Genomic DNA, 25331 nt, shown 5'->3' with positions numbered 1-25331 from the left:
CACGAGCTTGTAATTCTTCCACAACATGTCTGGAGGGTTAAACACCAAGGGGCCTAGCTCAAGACAAATATAACAGTGGATAGATATCCCTATCTAACAAAAGTTTAAGCTAATGGTAACAACAATTAGGTCCACCACAACAACATTAACAATTAAAAGCTTATTCTAGTTCTAACATGGGACCATTATCCACTCCCACTTGAATATAAACAAACACTTACAAATCAAGCACTTATAATCATATTTGCAACACTTTAGTCGCAATCATGCAATGAAAAAAGAAAAAAAAAAAAAAAAAACTGGACAACTGTGGGCCCTTTAAAGTCAAATATGAGAAAAACGTCTTACCAATAATTCAGAATAGACAACTGTGAACATAAATAAAAAATCAGAACAGTAAAAGACAACATTTACCAACGAGATAAAATTTTCACAATTTGGAGCTTAGGGTAAACAAGTTCAGTTTTTGATTTCTATTGCCAGGACTCTGCAAAATCCTTTGCATAAGGGTTTTACAAATAATAAGGCAAGGAGCATTGCACTTACCTCCCCAGCAGGTTGCTGCTAGTCTCTCCACTGATATTCTGCAAAGGCTCATTTTCAACCATATCAATACATGGGAGACTAAAGCTCAAATCAGCAAACTTTAACTCATTTTTAGTAAAGGTGTTGTCACCCCTGCATTGCATATAAGCTTCATTGAGCTGTAGAGCATACTCCAAGTGCCACAAGACTTCCCCTATGGTAGGTCTGTTCTTACCTTCATCACAAAGGCATTTCTCTGCAATCTCTCCAAACTTCTTCAAAGACTCCAACGAGAAGTCCCCCTCCAACCGAGGGTCGACGATGGTTTCAATCGATCTTTGGCGCTGCCACCGCACAGCCCATTCTGCAAGGTTAATTTGATCTTTCGGAAGCTCGGGGTTCACGACAGGTCGAGCACAGACAACCTCAAACAGCACCACTCCAAAAGAATAGACATCAGACTTTTGAGTCAGTTGCTGCCTCCTATAGTACTCAGGATCGAGGTAACCAAAGCTCCCTTTCACTGCAGTGCTCACATGAGTGTGATCCAATGCTGGGCCGGTTTTAGACAGTCCAAAGTCTGCGATTTTCGCGACAAGATTCTCATCCAATAAGATATTTGTTGTCTTGACATCTCTGTGAATTATGCCTCTTTCTGCTCCTGTATGAAGGTAATGAAGACCACGAGCAGCACCAATGCAAGCATCCACCCTCTGTTTCCATGAAAGAGGCGGAAGGTTACTTCCATATAAATGGCTTCTAAGAGTTCCATTTGCCATGTACTCGTAGACTAAGATCATTTCATTCTCATCCTCACAGTATCCAATCATAGAGACAAGATGCCTATGACGGAGTTTTGAAAGCATCTCAATCTCAGTCTCAAATTCAGCAAGCCCTTGATTGGATGAAGGGTGTGCCCGCTTGACTGCTATGAGGTTTCTTTCCTCAATCTCACCCTTGTAGACCTTGCCAAAGCCCCCACTTCCAATGACTAATGCATCATCAAAGTTTCGAGTTGCGGTTCGAATTTCCCCTAAGCTGAACCTTCTTCCAATTCTATTAGAATTTGTTGAGCCAGTATTAATCAAAGGTGACTTTCTTAACTTGGAATTTCCTGTACTTCCTACTGTGTCATGAAGGTAAAGAGGATGCCAACCAGGAGGATTATCTTGCTTCATTGAACTCATCCTCTTATTTCTCCAAATGAAAACAAATAAAGCAGCAGATGACACTGATATGGCAAGTAAAGATACAGAACCAACTCCGATTGCAGCCAAAATACTCTTACTCTTATGTTTTTTACTAGCTGCCCCTTCACCAAAACCATCAATTCTCTCAGGACCAAGAGCAAGATTTCCATTATGGCTAAGCTTGAAGATCTCCAACCCATTGAGAAGAGCATCACTGCTTGGAATACCAGTTAACGTGTCGGGTCCTAACTGAAGCCAAAGAGTGTCTGTTTGATGTGAGACTCCGACGACGTAGTCTTCATGGTAAGCTTTGTTCATCCCTCCAGCTTTTACAAATACATCATAGTTATCAGCTGCTGTTTGGTTGTTGATGTAGATTCTGAAGACCCTCTCGCTTCGCGTATTATAAGTTAGCTCGCAGAAATGCAGCCTCACTAAGTAGTCAAAGTTAGGGTCTACTTCAAATCTCCATGACATATTGAATCGCTTTTCGATTACCTCATTGTCGATCATAATCCTTGCTGTCTCATAAACCAGAAGAGGTGCAGCAAATGAATCAGAAGAAGAAACATAGCTTATGTTAGAATGGTTGGCTAGGGTGCTCGCAGCATTCAATGAGAACATGTAGCTTTCATCAGTTTCCCATTTCCTCCACAATAATTTATCTTTACTTGAATCAATTTCAAGACCTCCTACATTCAATCTATAAATTGTCTCAATGCCTTGGCCACCAAGTCCCTTGAAGCCAACATCGCCTACTTTGTTCACAACATCAATGAACAGGCCAGCAGGAACAGGAATGACTTCAATTGCATTCACAAAAGCAAATGATCCTGAGTTGGGCACAAAGTCAATCATTATTTCGTTCGAGCTCACATTGAGAAAGTACTCTTTTACTAGAGAGGTGGCACTTGAATTGCTCATCAAGTTCTTCAAAGATATCTCTCTAATTACACTGAACTTGGAAACCAACTTCAGATCATTCGCCATCACATCGAATGTGGAATCATTCACATTGAAGCTCTCAAATATAAAAGGATGGAAATGGAGCCTAATGCAATAGCTTCCTGGTACAATGGTGAAGTTATAGTGTGATGAAGAGTTGAAAATCCGGGCTGTCTTGTACAGACTTCTATATCCTTCATCAACAGTGATTGCAGAAGTATATGCAATAATCCCAATAAAACTGGGGCTCAAACCAGTTCTAGACACAGAATCTCCAACCCATTTCCTTCCTTCAGCAGCAAATACTGAATCTGAACCGCAGTTTATAAACAGTGGACCCTTCTCTTGAGCTAGTGCTGTTCTTAGAAAGATATGTATAGAAGCCACATAGAGGATCCAGAACAACTTCATTCTGCAAATTCCCTAATCACATCGATGCTGTTCTCTGATATATATATGGCAGAAATCAAGAATCCTCCCAGAACAACTTTTAGGTGTAACTTTTGCAAAACTATAGAAACATGCAAAGAAAAGGCACCAAGCTCTTGAAGAAGGAGATCTCAATTTCTACGTCTTAAGAAATTATTTCTTTTGGATGGATCGCAACTTCACCATTAGCCCATTCAATTTTCTGCGTTGTCCAATGGAATGCCCTAAAAATTGAAATTGAACAGAAATAAGAGATTCTATGATAGAAATTAGGAATCTATTAAGAATAACTTCTGTAAACACTATGAAAACATCCAAAGAAAAAGTACTCAGCTCTGAACAACTTCAAGTAAATCCCAAATCCTTAAAAATTGCCTTTTCCGGAAGTAAACGCATTCATGATTATTTATTCAAATTTCTGTATTGTCTCACAGTGCACGGAAAAAGCAAAATTTAAAGACAAAGAAGAGATTCAATCAGATAAATAACTTTCCTACTCTCTTTTAGACAGAGAAAGAAGAAACAGCGGAAAACCAAAAGTCACATGCAGTCACAAAGATCTGGTCTACAAGAAATGCACCTTAATAAGTTCAAAATCAGTCTGAAAGAGCTTTCGGGACAAATATTTGGTTTTGCCCCCTCTCCACAATCTGTAGCGATTGTAGCGACCAGCTATACAGATCAACGGGAAAGGAAGGCTTTTCCTCAGCTGAAATCAAGGGCAGTGTTTGTGTGTGCGTGAGAGAGAGGGCAAATTATTGCCGTGAGAGAGAGAGAGAGAGAGAGCTCTGCAGTGAAGCACTTCGACAGTTGAGTGTGCCAAGGCGGAATTATTTGGTGCAGCGATTACTTATTTTTGTCCATACTCCTTGTATTCATTTTCCTCCATTAAAGTGGGCTTTTAATATGGAACTGAGGTGCTCATAAATATTAACTTTTTTTAGTGAGTTAATAAATTTTAAAAAATATAATTTATTTTTATCTGAGAATATATTTTATGAGATCATCAAATATTTCTTCGAAATAAATTTTAATGTAATTTTTAATAAGTATAAAATAAGTCAGCGGCATTATGGCATATAGAATTGTTTATAATATGTTAAGAATTAGATACTTTATTTATATTTATTGTCGGGTAATGTGCTGCTTAAGTGAAATTTTTATAATGAATTTATTTTATTTTATATTGATATTTAATTTAATAAAAATTTATTAATATTAATCTCACTATAATAATTAGGAGTGATAATAAATTTTAATAAAAAATGAGACTTTAAAATTTTGATTTTATATATCCCATAATAAGTGAAATTTGGAGAAAATGTGCGTTGTTTGATTTTTTTAAGAAATATGTTCAAAAATTTGTTTCATACTAAAATATCAATGCTTTTGAACCACAGAATATTACACAACGCTGCTTGGTCTATTGGTTGAGAGCTTAGGCTTCCAACTAAGAGGTTTAAGGTTCGAGTCTATGTGTATGAGTTGTGTGTATGAGTTTGCCTTAAAAATGGCCTAAATGTCCAAAAAAAACAAAAACCACATAATATTTATTGTATGTCATGATTAATACTGATTTGAATAAGCTTAAAAAAGATTCAACCAAAGTTTGTTCGTACCATAAAATAATAAGGTTTATGCCCTTTGATAAATCATATGATAAGAATATTTAATAAAATCTTTCTTAGACAATATTTGAAATTTATCCAAATAATGTTCAAATTTTATTTGAAACTATGTTGAATATGGTTCACACATGGATTGATTATAGTTTGAACATGATTGGAATACTAAAAAAGTTCAAACAAAAGTGTCACAAAATAATTATCTTGGTTAGACACGAATCTCGATGCAAATATGAATAAAAAATTTTCAAAAAATTTCCACTTCGTTAGGTTAGTATGATCAAGCACTTGAAGTGCAATAAAAAAATTCAACATACTAATTTGAGGACCGGATAATCTATATATAAAACATGCATGCTTATAATCAAATGGAGTTTTGAACTAGATGAATCCAAAGAGTCAAGCGTAAAATTTTCAAATTATGATATATTGATATCATTAAGACAATTAAATACATAAAGAATGACATATGGTTGAGGGAATTAATACAAGTTGTCTATCAGAGAGTTCGGAATTTTGCTTTATTTACATGACATGCCACTTTAAAAAATCTATAAATAGATTCCAAAATTGTCAAATTATGATATTATTAAGACAGTTAAAATGCCCAAAATAATGAATTATGATTGAGAGAATTAATACATGTCATGTAATGGAGAGTTCTAATTTTATGCTATATTTGCATCACATGCTATCTCTAAGGGGCTGTTTGGTATTGGATTTACAGTGGGTTTTAAGTCGAATTTATGCTAAATCTAGCCAAATAGTTTTTGTGCGCGCGTTAAATCTCGGGATTCGGTAAATCCCAGATTTAGGGATTTACAGCTTAAATCCGGGATTTAGTAAATCCTTGAGGTAGCCGTATTTAGCGGGATTTGAAGTTCGAGCGATACATTTCGTGCGGCGCCCATGTCGCCAACTGTCCAGCATGCACTATTTCTACAAACGAACGCAGTCATCCGCCTCACTCGGGATTTCTTCTTCTCATCTTCATTAAGCTGCTTCGCTAGAGTCTGGCTGAGGCGACAGGTAATCTAGTTTTTCCTTTGTTGTGTAGATCACAGTTTGATAGTTGAGAACTTTTTGTTGCCGTAAAGCGCTGGAGTAGGGGATGTGGAAGATACATTATCTTCACATTTTTCATGAAAACTTCAATTACTTTGGGAATTACATACACCAATAACTAGATTATAAAATATTTTGAAAGGGCTAATTTGTTTGCTTGTACATAGAGAACATTTACTAAAAGATTTGATATTATTTTCACTATATTGTTTGATACGAAAATAATACATTTTACAATTACTTATTAAGGTTTTTGAAGAGTTTGAAGTAATATTAATTTCAAATAACGGATGCTATTTAAAACACTTTCTTGTGGAGAACCTTTTTTTTTTTTGCCGCAAATAATTTTGATTTTATTATTTGAGTGTGATGCAATTAGATGCTTGTACAAATTGAAAATTATAAATTAATATAGTGGTAATTTAATTACAAAAACCTTAAAATCAAAATAGATTAATATATATAAATATAATTGTTAGCATCTCTTTTCAAAATGAATGCAGTGGTAATTTAATTATATTTAGATTATCTCGATCATTATTATTTAATTCTTTGGTAGTACAATAGTTATGGTTAATTAATTCAGAATAAAGCGAACGTATAACACAGGGTTTGACAAAGAAAATATTGAATCAGTGAGCGACAACGAGTCATCTAATGATATCTATCTCAAAAGTTATGGGTTCCCTCTTGATTATAGAGTTTGTGAAGCAAACAACGGTATTACTAAAAAAAAAATACTTCATAAATTGATTTACATATGTGACAATAAAAATTTAACATACTTATAGTGCTTTCTTAAAGATTTGAGAGAAATGAAGAGATTTCTAAAAGGGAAAGATTTAGCTCATGCTAGTAATATCTCTCAACCTCGTGGAGCTCAAGATATATCAATCCACTCCGGCCAATCCAAAAGCACATCTCAAAGCCCTAGGTGGCCCGAGGAACACAACGTCGTTCTTGCCGAGCTCTTTGAGCAATTCGTGAATGACAATATATGTAATGGAAACTTAAGAAGGGAGCAGTGGTCAAATCTTGTCGTGATTGGGTACATTTTACACTGAATCATCAGTAATGATTATGATCAAGAATATGAAAGTTGACGCTTTATCAACTAATGAATCATAGTGGATGGTTTCGGATGAGGAATTACACGTTCCGATTGCTACTGATGAACTTTGGGATGAAATTGTACAGGTAATATTTATCTTATTTATTTTACAATTAGATCTATCAACACATTATGTTAATCAATGTTGTATAATGAAAGTGTAGGTGAATCCAAAGCTATTACAATTTCGATGACATCTGTTTCACCAATACGAAATTTTTTGAAAAAAATATGTGCAAATAATATAGCTGTTGGGAGCGGTGCGAGATGCAATAAAACAACATCCAACACAATATGTTTAGAGGTGAAAGATACCCCTCAATTCGAAGATGAATTTCTTACAAGTAATGTTGTTGCCTACGAGTTCGAAGGAATCCCAACAAGTGATCTCCCCGATGCAACATACTATATGCCACCATCTTCCAAACCCACTGCAGGTCAAACGGTTGGCTCTAAGCGATCAAGTGATGAACCAATCAAAAGTATAAGCCGACCACGAAAAAAGGGAGGTTTAGATAACCTAAATAAATTATTGGTGGAGTCCACCAAAAATGTTAAAGCTTTTAAAGAAACGGTTATAAGAAGCAACACGTACACAATGACTGAATGTTTGCAAAAACTAGGCACTATAGAGAACTTAACAACGGAAGCTCTATTAGCTTTTGTTGATGCATTGAAGGATAATACTGATTACAAGGCCATACTAATGACTTGGGAGGGTGAAGTTCTTCACAAATGGATCGAATTTATTGTTGAAATCCATCTGCGATTTTATTCATCAAAGATTTGGCTGTAGTTTTTCCCTGCAATGGTTTAGTAATAATAACTTATTTGCAGTTCTGTAGGTCTATTGTACTCTTTGAATTTGTAATTGCGTAGTGATTCCATTTGAATATGTTTGCTTCAGAAAATGTAATCCATAACTTATTTGAATAAGTTGTGCTTTCTCATTGTGTTCTTAGCAATATTAAAAATGTAATTCGGGATCTTCACGAATTTATGAAATTCTTCTATAAGCATTTAAGATCATGTTCTTCTACACGCATGAATAGTTTGGGTGAGGTATGTTATGTCCAGAACAGTATGTGCAGACTGCATGATTTAATCAAAACATGTTTCGGAAGTTAAGGGAACTTCTTCTCTGAAGCAGGATTAAATGTGAATACAGAAGCATGAATGTTCAGATTCTTTGGTCTTGCTTAACTAGCTTATTGTTAAATAGTTTCTGTTGAAGCAGTTCAAAGAGTAACAAAATGATTGGCTTGAAAGGGTGTATAACCAGTTTAGTAGCATATCTTATTTTGTCGTATTTATTTATTGTAATGTTTTATATAGATGGGCGTTTATGGTCTTTTGTTTCCCATTGTTCTGACAATGCACTTATATGATAATCTAAATTTAAGATCATTGCTCATTATTTCCAAAACTACTAATTGAGCAAGTTTTATGAATCTTTTGTGTTTTCATTTTAATGTTGGTATTCAACATGAATGACTTATGGAATTAATTTGCATATTTAGGTCCGTAATGTCAAATTTTTTATGGGGTGTTCTTTCGGAAGAACAATGCAAAATGGTTGATTTACATATATAGATTACTAGTGCTATAGCTGAACTTGCCCCTATTATTATAGAGGAAGCTACTAATATTGATGAAGAGGAGCGCATCTGATATCTGATGTTCTATAGAACATACACTGGTCATCAGTACGTGTTGGATGTACTAGCTGGACATCCAGGGCGGGCATACCAGTGTTTTCGCCTGCCACCGGATGTGTTCATAAGCTTAAGAGATATGCTTGTTGTAAGAAGACATCTATCAGACACGAAAAATATGCTTGCAGGGGAACAACTTGGTATTTTCTTACACAGTGTTGCACATGCGCACAGCTATCGACAATTATGTAAGTTTTTCCAGCATTTCTTAGAAACTGTTAGCATATACTTCAATCAGGTATTACAAACAATTATATTTTGACTGATGAATTCATAAGTCTATCTCCAATAGAAGTTGATTGTCATCCATTCGTGCGTACCAATGAACAATTTTACCCATTCTTTAGAAATGCAATTGGAGCAATAGATGGTACACATATTCCCGCAGTTGTTGGAAGTACTTCACAAAATCATTATCGAAATCGTAAGGGGTTTACTTCACAAAATGTTATGGTTGCAGTGTCTTTTGATCGACAATTTGTGTATGTAGCCTCCAGATGGGAGGGATCAGCGGTGAATATGCGTGTGCTAAGATGGGATGTAGAACAAGGATAATTTGAAGTACCATACAATAAATATTACTTGGTTGATTATAGATATGCTAATACAAATAAATTAATTGCACCATTTCGTGGATATCGATATCACTTGGCTGATTATCATGGATGTGCTTCTCGACGAAACACTGTTGAGCAAGAGTTATTTAATCATAGGCACGCATAGTTACACAATGTGGTTGAGCAAACTTTTGTGATATGGAAGGAATGTTTTCAAGTTTTGACCCGAATGCGACAATTTTCATTGAATGTTCAAGCATATATAGTTATAGCTTGTGCCGTTCTACACAACTTCATTGGCCGATGTCACCGGCATTACCTCTACTTTAACATGTCATAGACTGAAATGCAACATGACGCTCTAGGTGGGGAAGTTTATATGACTGAAGAGGATCCCAATTTACATGCATCAATAGGAGAAAGAATTCAGGGCGAAGTTATAAGGCATAATATCGCCATTGATTTATGGAATGCTCGGGTTAGAATTTTGTTTTGTATTATATATCTTTCATAGATTATATTTTATAACTAACCCATTCATTTCTTTATTTCAGGTTGCAAGTCAAAGAAATTGATCGGCTTGAGAAATTTTTTTCAACATTCTACCTATATGAAGTCAACCAAAAAATTGAAGATTGCTCTTACTTATGACTTTTTCTTTTTTGCTAATATTAGTTTGTCATTTCCTCTATTTTGAAAATTTCATTAATATTGTTTGAACTCGAATTGTTGGTATTGTGTTTTATGCAATGAACTTGATTACAAAAATATCTACATCAATTTTAAATCCCTAACAGCCATAAATCTTGAAATATGCAACCAAACAGTTTTCAGAATTTAACAGGATTTTAACATTTAGCATAGCAAACAATTTTCAGGATTTAACACAATTCGGATATACTAAATCCGGATTTACAGGATTTATTAAATCCCACTTAATTTAAATCCCACTTGTTGCCAAACAGCCCCTAAGGTGGGAGGATTCTGGTCAGGGAATTAATACATGCCATTCTGATTATCTAATGGGGAGTTCTAACAAATGTCGATCACATTTCCTTGACCATCATTGCCCCATCTCGACACTCTGTTCAAGGTTGTCTAACTACTGTGATATGACAATTATTGTTTGATTATGATAGTTTAGCAATTGTCACATGGCTACCGAAATCTAACCACAGTCATCTGCCTATGGACATCCAACCACCATCATAGAATTATGATTCTCCGACTACTATTTCTCACTTGTGGTCCTCATACCACCATCAACCAATTATAATAATCCGACTAGCATTATCTAATTACAGTCCTCCAATCATTTTTCACACTCGATTACAATATTTTGACCACAATCATCATACTATGATAATTTGACCACTGTAGCTCAACTACAGATCTCTGATTACCATCGCTAACTACGATCCTTCGACTACAATTTATATATATTAAGTTGCATTAACATCTTTCTCAAATAAAATAAAGAACATCATTTATAATCAATAAAAATATAAATAGAATCATTTCAATTCATGATTTTTTTTCCAAATAAAAAACTTGTAAGTATCTGTGTTGAATTTTTGTGAAAAATAAAGAAATTAATTTTGCTCTCTGGCACCATAAATATTTTGACATATAAAAATATATATTATTAAACTATTACATAATTGAACGTAAGAAAAAAAACAATCATATTTAAAATTTTAATTAAATTAACAGCATCCACACGCTCCAACAAAACCCAGCAACAAAATAATGGCGAGCCTCCTTCAATCCATGGACTGTTATTATCAAATAAAATAAAATCAAGCAAAATATGGCTCTGTCCTTTGGCAGTGAGCAGCTCTCCTTTTATCAAAAACCTTATCAGATAGAAAATGGCAAGCTGAAGATGTGCCACACATATCTCCAATGAACCACTAACCTTCTGCCTCCTGTCCCACCAGAAAATTGCTCCTCTTAGAACACAAAACCAATAAATCCTTGGCCTCTCTCGTTTCCCTCGCTCTCTCCGTCCCTCCGCTGAAGAAGAAGAGCCCTACTACCGCAAATTCGTGGAGGTAAGCTCCCATCTTCTCGGTGGCAAATCTATAGATTTGAACGGAAGTTCAGTCGTCTGTCTTCTCTGCCGCGAAATTAGGGTTCTTTTCGTACGAAACAATCGAGAAATAACATTTTTGTTTAAATTTTGAGCCCGGGTTATATAGTTTATTGAATTTAGAGATCCAAAATGGACAAAAAATGCGAATTGGTTTCTTCCTCTTAGGTTAGGCTAGAGCTGGTAGTACTTGTGTCTTTATGTTGGTCTTAGGTTGCCAATTAGAAGTAATGGCTTCTCCTGCTTCCCTTGCAACGCTGGGAAGCACGAGGGCTTCGCATTCTTCTCACCTCGAGGCTGCTCCCCTGGTCTTGGGCAATAGAAGAATCCATGTAATTTCAAGGCTTAGTTTCAGTAACTCTGGCCGGAGGCAGCAATGGGTTTTGCATTCTCGTGGTGGTGTCTGTAAGTGCATGGTTACCACAAACTTAATAGATGAGAAGCGGGTTTCCTCTTCCCTTGAATCAGTATATCAAGCTAGTAGTGCTAGTAAAGATGAGGATGCTGATCTAATTCTCAAGGCTGCCCCAAAGCCAGTTTTAAAAGGCAGGCCAAATAGTCCTGCCAATTTTGCAAGCTCTACTACATCATCGAATGGGAAGATTCTTACTGGCAAGAGAATAGAAACTCGGGATGAAGATAGAGAGAAGGTGATAAAGTCATTGGGGGAGGTTTTGGAGAAGGTGGAGAAGCTGGAGACTGGGATGGTTGTTAATACAGTTAAATTGGTTGGGAGTGAGATTAGGAGCAATGCTAAAACAACTGGAATCCCTAAGCCCAATAGGTCTGTTAACACTAACAATGCTACTCAGAAGTCGAAAACAATGAAGAGTGTGTGGCGGAAGGGAAATCCAGTGGCAAATGTACAGAAGATGGTCAAGGAAGTGCCAAGGATTGCTAAAGAAAAAGAGGATGAGGAAAAGGCTTCCCTGGTATCAGAGACAATCAAACAAGAAACTACATCTGTTAAAGCATTCAGACCTCAGAAATCTATGTCAGTGCCTCCCAAACCTGTACCAAAACTGCAAGCAAAGCCTGATGTTGCTCCTCGGTCTGCAAGTCAAACTAATGTACAGAAACCACCCGCTGCAAAAGAAAGAAAACCAATTCTTATTGACAAGTTTGCATCTAAGAAACCGGTTGTTGATCCCATTGCAGAAGCTGTATTAGCACCCACAAAGCCTGTAAAGGGGCCTCCTTCAAAGTTCAAGGAGGAGCGCCGTAAGAAATCTAGTGCTGTTGGGGGTTTGCGTAAAAGATTGGTAAAAGAAGATGTTGATATAACTGAGGAAGATGCTTCGGAGCTTGATGTGCCTATTCCTGGTGCAAGGAAGGGAAGGAAATGGACAAAAGCAAGTCGAAAGGCTGCAAGGCTTGAGGCAGCTAAAGCTTCAGCACCTGTTAAAGTAGAGATTCTTGAGGTTGGGAATGAGGGAATGCCGGCTGAGGAGTTGGCTTACAACCTTGCTGTTAGTGAAGTTGAAATTCTTGGGTATCTGTATTCAAAGGGGATCAAACCTGATGCAGTGCAAATCCTGGACAAAGATATGGTTAAGATGATATGCAAGGAATATGATGTGGAAGTTATTGAAGCTTCTGAGGTTACAGTGCAAGAGATGGCAAAGAAAAAGGAGGTACTTGATGAAGAGGATTTGGAAATGCTGGAAGTAAGGCCTCCGATTATTACAATTTTGGGCCATGTTGATCATGGAAAGGTACTTTTCCACCATCCAGTTGTTCTTGTTCTACAATATCTTGTTTATCATAGTTTAATGCTAAGATGAAATTCGCTCATTTGTTTTTTTGTTTCTTATATTGCATTGACAGACAACTCTTTTGGATTGTATTCGCAAGAGCAAGGTGCTTTTATTTCTTTTTTGCAATTCATGCTTTTATTTTAATGCCAGAGGTTGAATTTCTTGAACTTTTGTTGCTTTCTCTCTAGATTAATTTAACAGAAAGAAAATTACAGGTTGTGGCATCTGAAGCAGGTGGAATCACACAAGGAATTGGAGCATATAAGGTTCAAGTTCCAGTAGATGGAAAACCCCAGTGTTGTGTTTTTCTTGATACACCTGGGCATGAGGTATGCATGCTAACGTCTTATATGTTCATTTAGGCTTCGTTTGGGATAGCTTTCTTCTTGCTTCTTAAAGCGATTTTTTAGTACAAAAATTTTAATGTTTATACTAGAAAGCCGCTTTAAGAAGTAGTAAGAAAGCCGTCCCAAAAGGAAACCTTAATCATTTAAACTCTTGACTGTTGTGTTCAGTTTTTCTGGACTTCTGAATCATACATAAACTTTGTAATCCAAGTCTTTATGCTTTTCTAATCATGGGGTTCCATGGTAATAGCACTTCATATGTTAATTGAAATGGAGGAATTAATCTGACCTTTCACAGGCATTCAGTGCAATGAGAGCTCGCGGAGCTCGAGTGACGGACATAACCATCATTGTGGTTGCTGCGGATGATGGGGTCCGGCCCCAGACGAATGAAGCAATAGCTCATGCAAAAGCAGCTGGGGTGCCTATCATAATAGCAATAAACAAGGCATGGAGATGGATTCAAATATGTTGATACCTGTTAATCTAGTATGCTATTTTAATGGCATTCCTGAATCTTAATTACTTTCTTTCTACCTCTCAGATAGACAAGGATGGATCTAATCCGGAAAGAGTTATGCAAGAACTTTCACAGGCGGGCCTTATGCCAGAAGAGTGGGGTGGTGACATCCCAATAGTCAAGGTTGCTTCCCTAATTTTACTGCTTGAGTTTTCATATTTTTTCCTTGCTCTCTCTCTGAAACTTTTTTGGCAGAGCTGATTTATTACTCTTATTTTTTATCAGATAAGTGCTCTTAACGGTGAGAATGTAGATGAACTATTAGAAACTGTCATGTTAGTTGCTGAGGTATGAGAGACACGTCAACTTATATAGCTGTTTCTTATATCAAAGTAGCCTTTAACTTTTATCTGTGAAATTTATCTTCCTTCATTCTATTTCAACCTTTATAGATGCAAGAGTTGAAGGCAAATCCTCATAGAAAAGCAAAAGGCACTTGCATAGAGGCCGGTCTGGATAAATCAAGAGGACCTGTTTCAACACTTATTGTGCAAAATGGAACCCTTCGAAGGGGTGATATTATAGTATGTGGTGAAGCTTTTGGAAAGGTTAGTTGTCCTGAACAAGTAGCTCTTTTTGGAAAACTAAAATATAAAGTTGGTTTAGGATTCTGAGGTGAAATTTGTCCTAGTTCGGCATGGTAGTAATAGCATCCGTGTATATTTGACTCTACGAACTTTCCAATGAACAGGTTCGTGCTTTATTTGATGATAGGGGAGGCCGTGTTGATGAAGTTGGACCGTCAATGGCCGTTCAGGTTTGTAATTCCTTTCTTTCCTGTTATGAAAATTTTAAATTGTTTCTAAACTACTAGCCAGCTATATTTACACGGTAGAAGGAAAGGATTTTCCATATTTTGGAATTTTGTAGGCCTATAAAGCTCTCTGTTAATATATTTATGCATTCTGAATGCAGAGTCTTTTCTTTCTCGAAACATATATCTTATTTATGATAGATTATGTTGATTTTCACTAGTTTCTCATGATTAGCATGTGAAGTAAAATGAGTTTCTTTAGTTAAAATGATGAGTGGCCAGAGTAAAAGTGCACGACTTGACAGCAAAATATAATAATTGCGAATATTATATTGATTATTTATTTTTTAAGCTATGGATCCATATCAAGACTTGTTGTTGGATCCATATCAAGACTGCATGTACTTGATGTTTCATGTTTTATTTCTTGCAGTTGAAAGTCGCTTGTTGAAATTTTTGAATATCTTATGCTCTTAGCCACTATTAAAATAAGAGGATCTTGCCTTCTCAGATTTCCATGATGTTTTGCCGTTGAATGCATTGGCATCTGTCTTTTTTAAAAATTAGAAGAACATGAATATAAGGGCGATGTTTTTTTTTTTCCCTCATTTATTCTTTTCTGGCACATGAGAATTTAGGAACATGTACACATAGGATGGCAATTCACATTTTTCTCCGGTATCATGTGGTTCCATGTTATGCTATCATCACATACTTCACAAAAAGTTGAAAGATTATATTTGGTAATTTGGATCACATTAGTAGATTTTTTCCAGATGTAGAATGCCATAATATAAATTATCTTGTGTCCTACTTCTATTTTAAAAAAAAATGGTGATGCTTGCCGACAATGTACAATTATATATATATATATAAACTAATATTTGTGGTCTTCGAAAGAGACTTATGCGACAACGAGGGTCATAAAAAGATTGAATCGTACCATCACAAGAGATGTAAATGATCATAGGGCCAAAGAAAGGAAGACTAGTCACACATGTTTATTTTCAAACACTTCATAGAGAGAGGACCCTACTTCCTCAAAGGATAAAAGGACAATTTACTCTGCATTCAACACATAATATTAAATAAGATTTATTTTATTCTAGGTAATCAGGTTTTTCAGGAGTGCAAGCTACCATGATTAATTATATATTAGACAAAGAGTTTAAGAATTATGTTGATTAACGATTAAGAGTGTTCGTTTATTTTCCTTCAAGGTTTGGTACATAAAAAGTCTTCTAAGGATCCCTCTTCCAATGGAAGAAAGGGCTTATATGGCTACTTATGCAAATGGTGATACAATCAAACATACAGAGGTCAACACAATGAAGGTGTAATCATGCATGGCATGTATGTATACTAGATGAACATATGAAGGAACACCATTCAATGAAGTAGATATGTGGGTTTTATGAACTATGACACTATACGGATATTGCTAGTCTTTATCATAAATCTAAAGGGGTTAAACATACTAATGATGTACGACCCATGATCTAATCTAATGCAGACGTTGTGATGGGACTTGCAATATGAAAGCTCACCAAATGTTAAAGATGCCCATGATTTGGATTTACACTCCTATTTGGAAATGATGGCTATATATACCCATCTAGTTGCATAAAATCATGATGTTTAGTCTCTTACCTAAATGCAAGATAGGTTGGCATATAAGAAATGGTCTTACAATATTACTGCTAAAGCAAAGTAGTCGGACCATGAATGAACATGATATGCATAAGTAAATTTGATTTAGTTATCTAATTATAAGGAAGTTATAGAAAATAAATCTAATATGATGACTCACTAGAGTATCCATATGTTTGCATCAATATAAGATTTTACAGACTTTGAAAAGCATACTTTTAATGAACATAGCAAGCAAAAAAATGCTGACTACACACTTATTGTCCATTAAAGTGGCGAAGATTGATTATTTAAAAAAGTTGGCTTTAAGAAAATTAGAAAAGGCATGCATTTAATTTTATAAAGAAGTTTTTCTTATGACTATTTTTAAGTAATGTGGTTATTTAAGATAGAAATTCTAACATCCTAAGAGCTTAACGATGACACAAGTCTTGGCCATCTTTATGCAAAATATATGAAGAAACCTAAGAAAAAAAATAGTCCTAGTGTGCAATCAAAGTAGACAATCAATCACAATCATATCACAAAAGAATAAATAAATACCAAAAAGGCAGCTAGTATTTGTAATACACTCTAAGAGAGAAAAAAAATGGTTACTGAGCTCTATCATATTATAACTCAGTTTAGAAACTATACATAAAAATAAATGATATGTGGAGTCTTAAAGGTCTTCAATCTATATCGTTATTTAGCTGTTGCCTTCTAAAATAACATACATACCTACCCGACTTTTCTAACCTAAAAAGTATATGAGTAAAGTAAAAATTACAAAACCCCTACAAAATTGATTTTAGTATAGTAAAATGTTCATATATAATCACATAAGGCTTGTCACAAATTAGTGCCAAGGTATATTTTAGCCACCTATTGATCATGCCTACTCAGGGGCTAAGCTTATCATGATAGCACTTATATTTAAAATAAACCATGTATTTATTTAATTTAACTGCCCTTGTTAGGCATGGTCATCTGCAAGGAAGAACAAGATATCTCCATCCTAGCCTTGTAAGGGGAAGTGATCACAGCAATATCACATTAATAATAAACAAACAAACACAAATAAAATATCATATTGAATCATCACATTAGTTCACATTATGCATAAGAAGAAAATTCCTATTTAAATCATAATCCTAGAATGCCTAAAAGATGTGTCTATCATTGCACCTGAGATATGCTAAGCTAGCGAGGGTATCAATTTAATCAAATATGTGATATTCAAGTTGTAGGTTTGATTGAAAAATATTTAAATTTATGAGTTATGTGTGACTTCAACTTAAATTATTAATATTTTATGCTCATTTATTACATACTTTAACTTGCCTAAATATAATGAACACGACGCATGCTGAAGTTGGACGTGCCATTATAGGGGTCTTAAAAATTATTTCCTAAAAGAGAGCAACAACTTTGGTGTTCCAAGTAAAGATATGTCTGGATCACCTAAACTCTGCTAAGCAAAGTGATAGGAATTAGATGTAATTTCAACCAAAATCGGTGAACAACAATAAGAAATTATGAAGAAGAACATACCAAGACTCTTTTTATTGCAAGATATATGAAAGAAAGTAGCAAATATATAGTTGGATCGTTAATTGGAGAGGAAAATCCGGCTCTCCCAAATCCTTAGCCATCAGCTAGAGCACTCACAAGTCACAACCTAAGAAATTCTAATTTCAGCAAAAACAAGCATAAAACTCAACCCTAGGATAAAGAATCTACTTAAAGCAAATAATAACAAAGCCAAATTCCAAACCATCCCTCCCCAAATTGCTCTTCCCTCTGAACTTCTGCCTGGCGTAAGCCTTGTTCGGACCGGTCCATCACAAAAGTTAGAATTAAAGAATATAAAGCTCCACCAAAGGAACTTAAGGTCATTAGCAAGGATTATGACCATCTAAATTTTTCTGAGATTTTCTATTAGCTAGTCTATGGGTTAAGTGGACTATTGGATCTCTTATGATCAAGAGTTGCTAAAACTAGTTTATAGGAAGATCTCTAATTTGCTTAAACTTATCTAAAGAGAAGGCTAGAGCCACATAGGAAAGTCATTGGATAGTTCAAATATCATATGAGATTATAAACCACTGGACAAGGCCTATGATCACCTAGGACTAAGTTGATGGGAGGCATGCTAAGTCATCCAGGGTCCACTATGGGGAGCTAAGTTCAAAATCGGTAAAAGGAAAATTGATGACTAAGGTAAGCAGCTTTCAAAATCAGGATTTTATTAGTTTAACAAGAACAAAGGGAGTTAAGTTTCTGAGTGTTTTTATATAAAAAACCATTTTTAAGCATATCTTAGTGTTTCTTAACAACTTTAAGAAAATTTTAAAATTTTTAGGTGTATAAAATCCGTGTACATAATGCTCGGTGTCATGATATGGCACAAGTAGTTAGCCTACTAATAAGCGATAATGGAGCCTAAAGATTCTATGGCTTATAACATAAAGGTAGATTTGGACTATTAAGGCCCAAATCACATGTGCAAGTCGCCAACTATCAAAAGGGGCCACTATGACCCATGGGATGAGAGTGGAATATATGAAGTTTTGCCCTACCATAACTATATATGGGTGAAAAGTAAGATAATAGTCAAGGTGTAATGTGTGCACCCATCGTAGCAAACAAAGATGAGGTATATAAAATACAATAAATTATATCTCAGCTGGGGCTATGACTTAAGTTACTAGATTGAGTAGCATACCTAGGCTTGTGCGCACGCCTCAAAGAACCAAGGGGACCTTACTCGAGGTCTGGGGAACTATAGTTCAACTACCAAGACATGGACACAAGTTTCTCATAATTAACAAGAAAGAGCATCTATAAGAATAGTTATGTGAATGAGCAATGTAAATAATCATCATGATGAAGTTATCATGCCATGCAATGCATGTTGTCAAAGTTGACACAAAATGATGCCTGAAAATCACATAAGGCTTCATGAAGATAGTATGGCAATAAAAGTCAAGGCTTATGAACAAAATGTGGGTTCACATGTGTTGAATGAAGAATGATCATATGATGTTTTATATGGGATCATCATAAAAGGAGTTTCATCTGTTGAATAGTCTTTGCATATACAATCTATGGCTTGCCAATGATATTGAGGCATTTTCTCTAATAAATGGCATTCAACTTGATTTAAGATTATGCATATCTAGCATGCCATACTCAAGTAATGAGAAATATATGCCCAATAATTTGGGCTTAATGCCATGTCAATATGAGATCATGACATGTTTCTCGTATGCAAAAGATGCAAATAAGTAAAATAAAATTTTGGTCAGAACTTTTCACGAGAAGTTTAGCTTCTAAGTAGTTTGGATGATCAAAATCAGAAACTATGGGGCTTATTTTAATATAAATTTGAGATCAATATACATATGCAATATGTATGAAGGGTAATCAAAAGAATCCTATTAAGGAGAATGCTTACTATTTGGTCAAATTTAATGTGCAGGATGAGTCAGTGTTGTCAGTTGTATAAATAATACCAAGCCATCGTGATTTGAATATGAATCTTAGGTGAGAATCTAGGCATTTGAATATGAAAATATTTCTCTTATGCCAAAGATGCATGCAAGTAAAAATAAAAAATTTGTTGGGACTTTTCATGAGAAGTTTAGCTGATCAAAATAAGAGACTATGAATCTTATTTTAATAAAAATTTGGGTTCAACATGCATATGAAATATATATGAAAGGATCAAACTTATTAAAACAATCCCATTAAGGAGAAATACTAATTGAGTTGATCAAACTTAATATGCAAGATGAGTCAGAGTTGCCAGCTTTTTAAATAATATCAAGCCACCGTTATTTGAATATGAATATTATATGAGAATCTAGGCATTAAATCTCAAACTGTTGGCTCTTAAAACCCAGTACGTTAAATCTCCTTGTTCATGTACATATTTTATCCAAACAAGTAATTAAATAAAAGAAATTACTGTATTTTATCTTTTTCCCATTAAAAAAGCTTAGAAATGCTTTTTTGGAAAATAGTTGCTTTAGATAGCTTCAATTAAGGGCAAAAGAAAGAGAGAGAATAAGTACTAAGTATTTATATAATTATATAATATGAGCATATTTCAATAAATTAATTAATCATATTATATATATATATATAATAATATTAATAATAACTTAATCTCTCACTTAGATCAAATAAGCCAAATTTGGATGCAGATAGGCCCAGTCTAACTGTCTCGATAATTCGAACTCCCTTGCACAATTCATTTTGTGAGAAGAATCCTTTATCAAAGAGTTTACATAGGTGAAAATTTCATACAAATGGAACTTTGCACCCACAAAACCATGTGAAAATTTTGGCAATCGTCAGTTGCCCTCTTCGTGTGTGCATCCCCAAATGTGATGACGAACGCGGTGCAAGTCACATAATCCAAACCCTAGTATGACAGTTTGGGGTGACCACAAATGATTCGACCTACGCGCGGCAGTGTACGAAATGCATGAATCAAAGTCTATCAATGGTTCTCAAGGACAATGATGACCGCAATCAATGAAGGACCATTTTATGATGTGCATAGATGAGTCTAAGGAAGGTCTGTGCCAAAATGAGGTCAATGATAACTAATTTGTGTTTTATATGGCGATATTTCTCTCCCCACTTCGTTATACATTTTTTTGAATGCTGCTCAGCCAAGTTTTGATTACGTGCTGTGTTGCTCTGTGCCTGTGGTACTCTTCATGGGAGGCTAGTTTGTTTAAAAAAGAAAAGTTAACACCTTAATAATCAAAGGCGTAGAGGTTCAACAGCGTGTTTACATTGCAAAAGTTTGTATTTCGAATGTTTTTCCCTATGAACAGTTTTTTTTATTCGGCATTTGCTAATTATCAAGTTATCTTCTGATTTTTGCTTTGTGCTTCCCTGATTGGGTCACTGCCCTCTAGGTTATTGGCCTCAGTGATGTTCCTATAGCTGGTGATGAATTTGAGGTTGTTGATTCCCTTGATTTGGCACGGCAAAGGGCCGAGGCTTGTTCAGAATCTCTGCGGGTGTCGCGGATATCTGCTAAAGCTGGGGAGACAAAGCTTACTCTATCTTCCTTAGCTTCTGCTATTTCACTGGGGAAGCAGTCTGGAGTCGATCGGCATCAGCTGAATATTGTCCTGAAGGTTGATGTCCAGGTAACTTATCATCAACATTTTGCTTGCATAACAGCTTTTTGACTTGATTTTATGTAAACAGCATTTTAAACTCATAAATTAAAATATTGTCTCAAACGAACTAATAACTTGGGGTGTAAACGAGTCGAGTTTATAACTTGGGGTGTAAACGAGTCGAGTTTAAGCCCTTATTGAGCTCGACTCGTTAGTTGGAAAGTGAGCTCGAACTCGAGCTTGTCTCACTGTAAACGAGCTCGAGCCGGCTCGCAAGCCATGGGTGGGAATTTTAAAAATTAGGCGGTATTATTAAAACTTTAGCGGGAGTTTTAAAACTTAGTTAAAATTTAGAAAAAAAGATGAAATGTTTAACATTTAAATAAAACTTAGGTGGTTTTTATTAATTTTTTTAATATTTAAATTTAATATATAAAATGAAGTTATTTAAAAAATATGAATATTTATTCGAGCCGACTCACGAGCTCACGAGCCGAGCTGACTTGAGCTCGATAAGCTCGGCTCGCGAACCCATAAACAAGTTGAGCTCACGAGCCGGCTTGGCTCACTTACACCGCTACTAATAACATCCACCCTCGTCAATGATAGGGCTCAATTGAAGCAATCAGACATGCCATTCAAGTGCTTCCACAGGATAATGTCACTTTGAAATTCCTTCTCCAAGCACCAGGAGATGTAAGCACAAGTGATATCGATCTTGCTGTTGCTGCTGAGGCTATTATATTTGGCTTCAATGTTAAAGCACCAGGGTCAGTTAAGAGCTATGCTGACAAAAAGAACATTGAGATTCGATTGTACAGAGTTATCTATGACCTCCTTGAGGATATGCGCAATGCAATGGAAGGTCTTCTTGAGCCTGTTGAGGTGAGTAGCTTTCTTAATTCATTAACTGGGTTTTGTGGCTCACTTCAATGCAGCTCCTTTGAATAATTATGTTCTGTTAATTTTTATAGGAACAAATGCCGATTGGAATAGCAGAAGTTAGAGCCAGTTTTAGCAGTGGAAGTGGTCGAGTGGCTGGATGCATGGTAACTGAAGGAAAGCTGGTGAAAGAGTGCGGTCTTCGAGTTGTTCGAAAGGGCAAGACAATTCACACTGGAACAATTGGTTCTCTAAGGCGAGTAAAGGAAGAAGTGAAGGAGGTATGTCCTAAAATATTATTTTAATTCGTTCATTGATGTTTTACTGGGTGCATTAAAATATTGCTAGCAAGAAAAAGGTAACTAATGATTTAGAGTAGGGTTTATGTTTAAATGCATATTATTTGTCATTTAACAATAATCACTCACTTGGGCTTTGTTTGAAACAGCTTTTTGGCTACTTTGTGATAAGAAAAGTAGCAGTAAAAAAATATTGTGTTTGGAAGATCACAGCTTTTCCAAAATTTTGACTTTAAAAATCTGTTTTTGAAAAAAACAATTTTTAATTTGTGGTTGAAAAAGGAGCTTTACAAAGCAAAAAAATAGAAAAGCAGAAGATGCCCCAAATAAAGTCTCAAAAGGCTTGACCCTATCGTTTTATTTATTTTGTGCTCTTGAAATAAATGATTTGAAGGTAGCCAATTATTAAAAATGAATGCTGATAGATCTTTGTTCTTTTTGTAAAGATGGTTGTAAAGCTTTTTTGAGGAGAGCATGGGTCTATTTGAGATAGCTATCTAGTTGCTTTGCTTTTCAGACAACAATTATAATTTCGTATGACTAGTGCATTCTCGTTGTTTTTCAAAAATTTCTTGATGGAAAGTTATCTTTTGCAATCATAGTAGATAAGTGATAGGAAACACTTGGATTTCCAAGTGTTTCTCACCAAAACCCAATAGATTCAAGAGAGAAACTGCTGTCCTCACAGTAAAAACAGCAAAAATACCGTCGAAATTGGGAAAATTGAAAGAAACGTAGGGAAAAACACTTGCAAACGATTGTATTCCCCTATATGATGCAAGAAACAAGCAAGATAACTTTCCTTCGATTCGAGAGGAAGGAAATAACTCTCCTAATCTCTAGCCGTCGTCTAGAGCCCAAAACAAGAAACCCACAAGAACTCAAGAAACTTCAAATGCAAGATAACCCTAATCCCTCCCTTCCTCCTCTATTTAAACAATAAAGGAGTTTTACAAAAGTCCTAACTACCCTTATTATTTAAATTTTTCCTTAAATAAAAAAGCTCTTAAACCTCCCCGTCCAACCCCTGCGCCCGCGCCGATCCCGCCGGGTTCCGTCGCGTGAACACCCGGACCGGTCCAGCCGGTTCAAGTGCCGGCTTAACAATAAGTTATTTTTCTCCCAACAGCTTCACAACCAATTTTATAAACTGATACATCTATCCTAGTCATACCTGAATTTTTTTTAAAGTTGCTATAAAAAATAACTTTCTAGCATAGAAATTTTTAGAAAGCAGTAGCCAAGCAGACCTTTGATTATGATTTAAAAAGCAAAACAGTAAGAAAGTTGTCCCAAATAAACATTTAAGTTTAATGAAATTTGCTATGGAAAAAAACTGACCATTAGGAAGAACATTATTCATGAGCTATGATAAGATTAGTGTTGAGAATATTTCACTGTTATTTTCGTATCTTTAGCTGTTGCAACTCGGATCTCTCTCTCTCTCTCTCTCTCTCTCTCTCTCTCTCAGCTAGCCATAGCCAAACAGTTTAACATTGTAAACTGCCAATCTGTTTTAATCTCATATGTACCATTATGATTAGCATGTTTATTATTATTATTGTCTTCCTCGGCTGATCCAGAACTAGTAAAGTGCTAATAGCAATTCCTTACTCTTTATCTCCCACAACCTTCTTCCAGGTTGGTGCTGGGCTAGAATGTGGCGCTGGTGTGGATGATTTCTCAGATTGGGAAGTCGGAGATGTCATCGAAGCCTTTGAAACAATCAAGAAAAGGCGAACACTTGAAGAAGCATCTGCTTCAGTTACAGCTGCATTGGCCGGTGCTGGTCTCCATCGCTGAGAATGTAGAAGAAGACCACGAAATGATGCTGGCTCTGAAATTCGGCTATGATCCATGCCTGCGTTGCAGAACACCTCAGCTTAGGCTTCTGGTATCCATACAGTGCTAGTGCCTTCAAATGCCATTGATAATCAAGCCTGAGCTTGGCTTGATAGTATAATTCAAAATCAATCTCAAAGTTTTTTTTGGCTCATCTTACGTGTGTTCATGTAAATAGAATAATTCAGTCTGGGCTATCATCTTTCTTGTGTTTTATTTGTGTAGCGCCATTCATTTATCCCACACTGTAACAGATACTCATCTTACAATTTCTTGACAGTAATACTTCTCTACAATATATGGTACTAAGCTAATCCTGTCTTTGATTATCCTAAATCATGCTGCGCAGTGTTTGCAATTTAGAAGAAAAGTGATGGAAAATTCTTATTAGTAGGTATATGATAAATAGTCGTTCTTCATAAAATTCTTACATGTTTAAATTCCAAGCATTATGATATTATTATAGAAAATTATTGTAAATCTTGAAATTATTAGTAGAGCCCTTTATGGAATTCTATTATACAATTTACTGTTATTATAATAATAATGTTAGTTGTTTATAGCAAACTCTTGTGAGAATATCATGATTTTAATAAATCTGGCTGAATTTTAAGAAATCTGTTTTATAACCTTCATTTATAAACTAAATAAACTATGGTTTGTTTATGAGTTTTTGAAATTATTATTATGTTTACAAAAATATCATATTATAAAGAGCTTTATACAAATCTTACAACAATTTATGATTCATGTAAATGAAAGAATTAAGATTTTATTTTATTTATATTTGTGATTTTAGTTTGACTTTGTATATTGTTTTGATGAAATTGATTTTTTGGAAAGAAATTGAAATGCATATGCATTTATCACATGTATTTAATATTATATATATGAATAATA

General features: G+C 35.2%; 2 protein-coding genes across 3 annotated transcripts; one reads left to right on the top strand and one right to left on the bottom strand.

The window, feature by feature from the left end:
* Positions 1 to 308: 308 nt before the first annotated feature.
* Positions 309 to 3959, bottom strand: LOC110095829 (probable receptor-like protein kinase At1g30570). Of its 2 annotated transcripts, XM_028694709.1 has the most exons (3): positions 3670 to 3959; positions 761 to 3313; positions 309 to 584 (listed from the first exon to the last, which is right to left on the bottom strand). In XM_028694709.1, exons 2-3 carry the CDS (start codon positions 3069 to 3071, stop codon positions 565 to 567), a joined length of 2331 nt encoding a protein of 776 aa, XP_028550542.1. In that variant the 5' UTR covers positions 3072 to 3313; positions 3670 to 3959; the 3' UTR covers positions 309 to 564. The 2 variants fall into 2 exon arrangements, with proteins under 2 accessions (XP_028550542.1, XP_028550541.1); XM_028694708.1 differs by having other exon boundaries at positions 309 to 3313.
* Positions 3960 to 11005: 7046 nt separating this feature from the next.
* LOC110095823 (translation initiation factor IF-2, chloroplastic) lies at positions 11006 to 24767 on the top strand. Its single transcript, XM_020821524.2, has 12 exons — positions 11006 to 12969; positions 13082 to 13114; positions 13227 to 13340; positions 13657 to 13806; positions 13903 to 14001; positions 14104 to 14166; positions 14271 to 14426; positions 14570 to 14635; positions 21199 to 21435; positions 22018 to 22293; positions 22383 to 22571; positions 24231 to 24767. The coding sequence occupies exons 1-12, from the start codon at positions 11455 to 11457 to the stop codon at positions 24390 to 24392; spliced, it is 3060 nt and encodes a 1019-aa protein (XP_020677183.1). The 5' UTR covers positions 11006 to 11454; the 3' UTR covers positions 24393 to 24767.
* The last annotated feature ends 564 nt before the right edge of the window (positions 24768 to 25331 follow it).

The sequence above is a fragment of the Dendrobium catenatum genome, unplaced genomic scaffold (genome assembly GCF_001605985.2).
Source record: "Dendrobium catenatum unplaced genomic scaffold, ASM160598v2 fragScaff_scaffold_542, whole genome shotgun sequence".
NCBI classification, from domain to species: domain Eukaryota; kingdom Viridiplantae; phylum Streptophyta; class Magnoliopsida; order Asparagales; family Orchidaceae; genus Dendrobium; species Dendrobium catenatum.
The sequence above is the reverse complement of the archived record's forward strand: the minus strand, read 5'-3'. Positions and strand labels throughout refer to the sequence as shown.

What these genes read in the sequence shown, in the direction of transcription:
- LOC110095829 (XM_028694708.1), bottom strand. Translation starts at nt 3,071, where the DNA reads ATGAAGTTGTTCTGGATCCTCTATGTGGCTTCTATACATATCTTTCTA.
- LOC110095823 (XM_020821524.2), top strand. Translation starts at nt 11,455, where the DNA reads ATGTTGGTCTTAGGTTGCCAATTAGAAGTAATGGCTTCTCCTGCTTCC. An exon ending in TTGATACACCTGGGCATGAG is followed by an intron (nt 13,341 to 13,656) that starts GTATGCATGCTA and finishes GACCTTTCACAG; the next exon opens with GCATTCAGTGCAATGAGAGC. An exon ending in TAAAGGAAGAAGTGAAGGAG is followed by an intron (nt 22,572 to 24,230) that starts GTATGTCCTAAA and finishes ACCTTCTTCCAG; the next exon opens with GTTGGTGCTGGGCTAGAATG.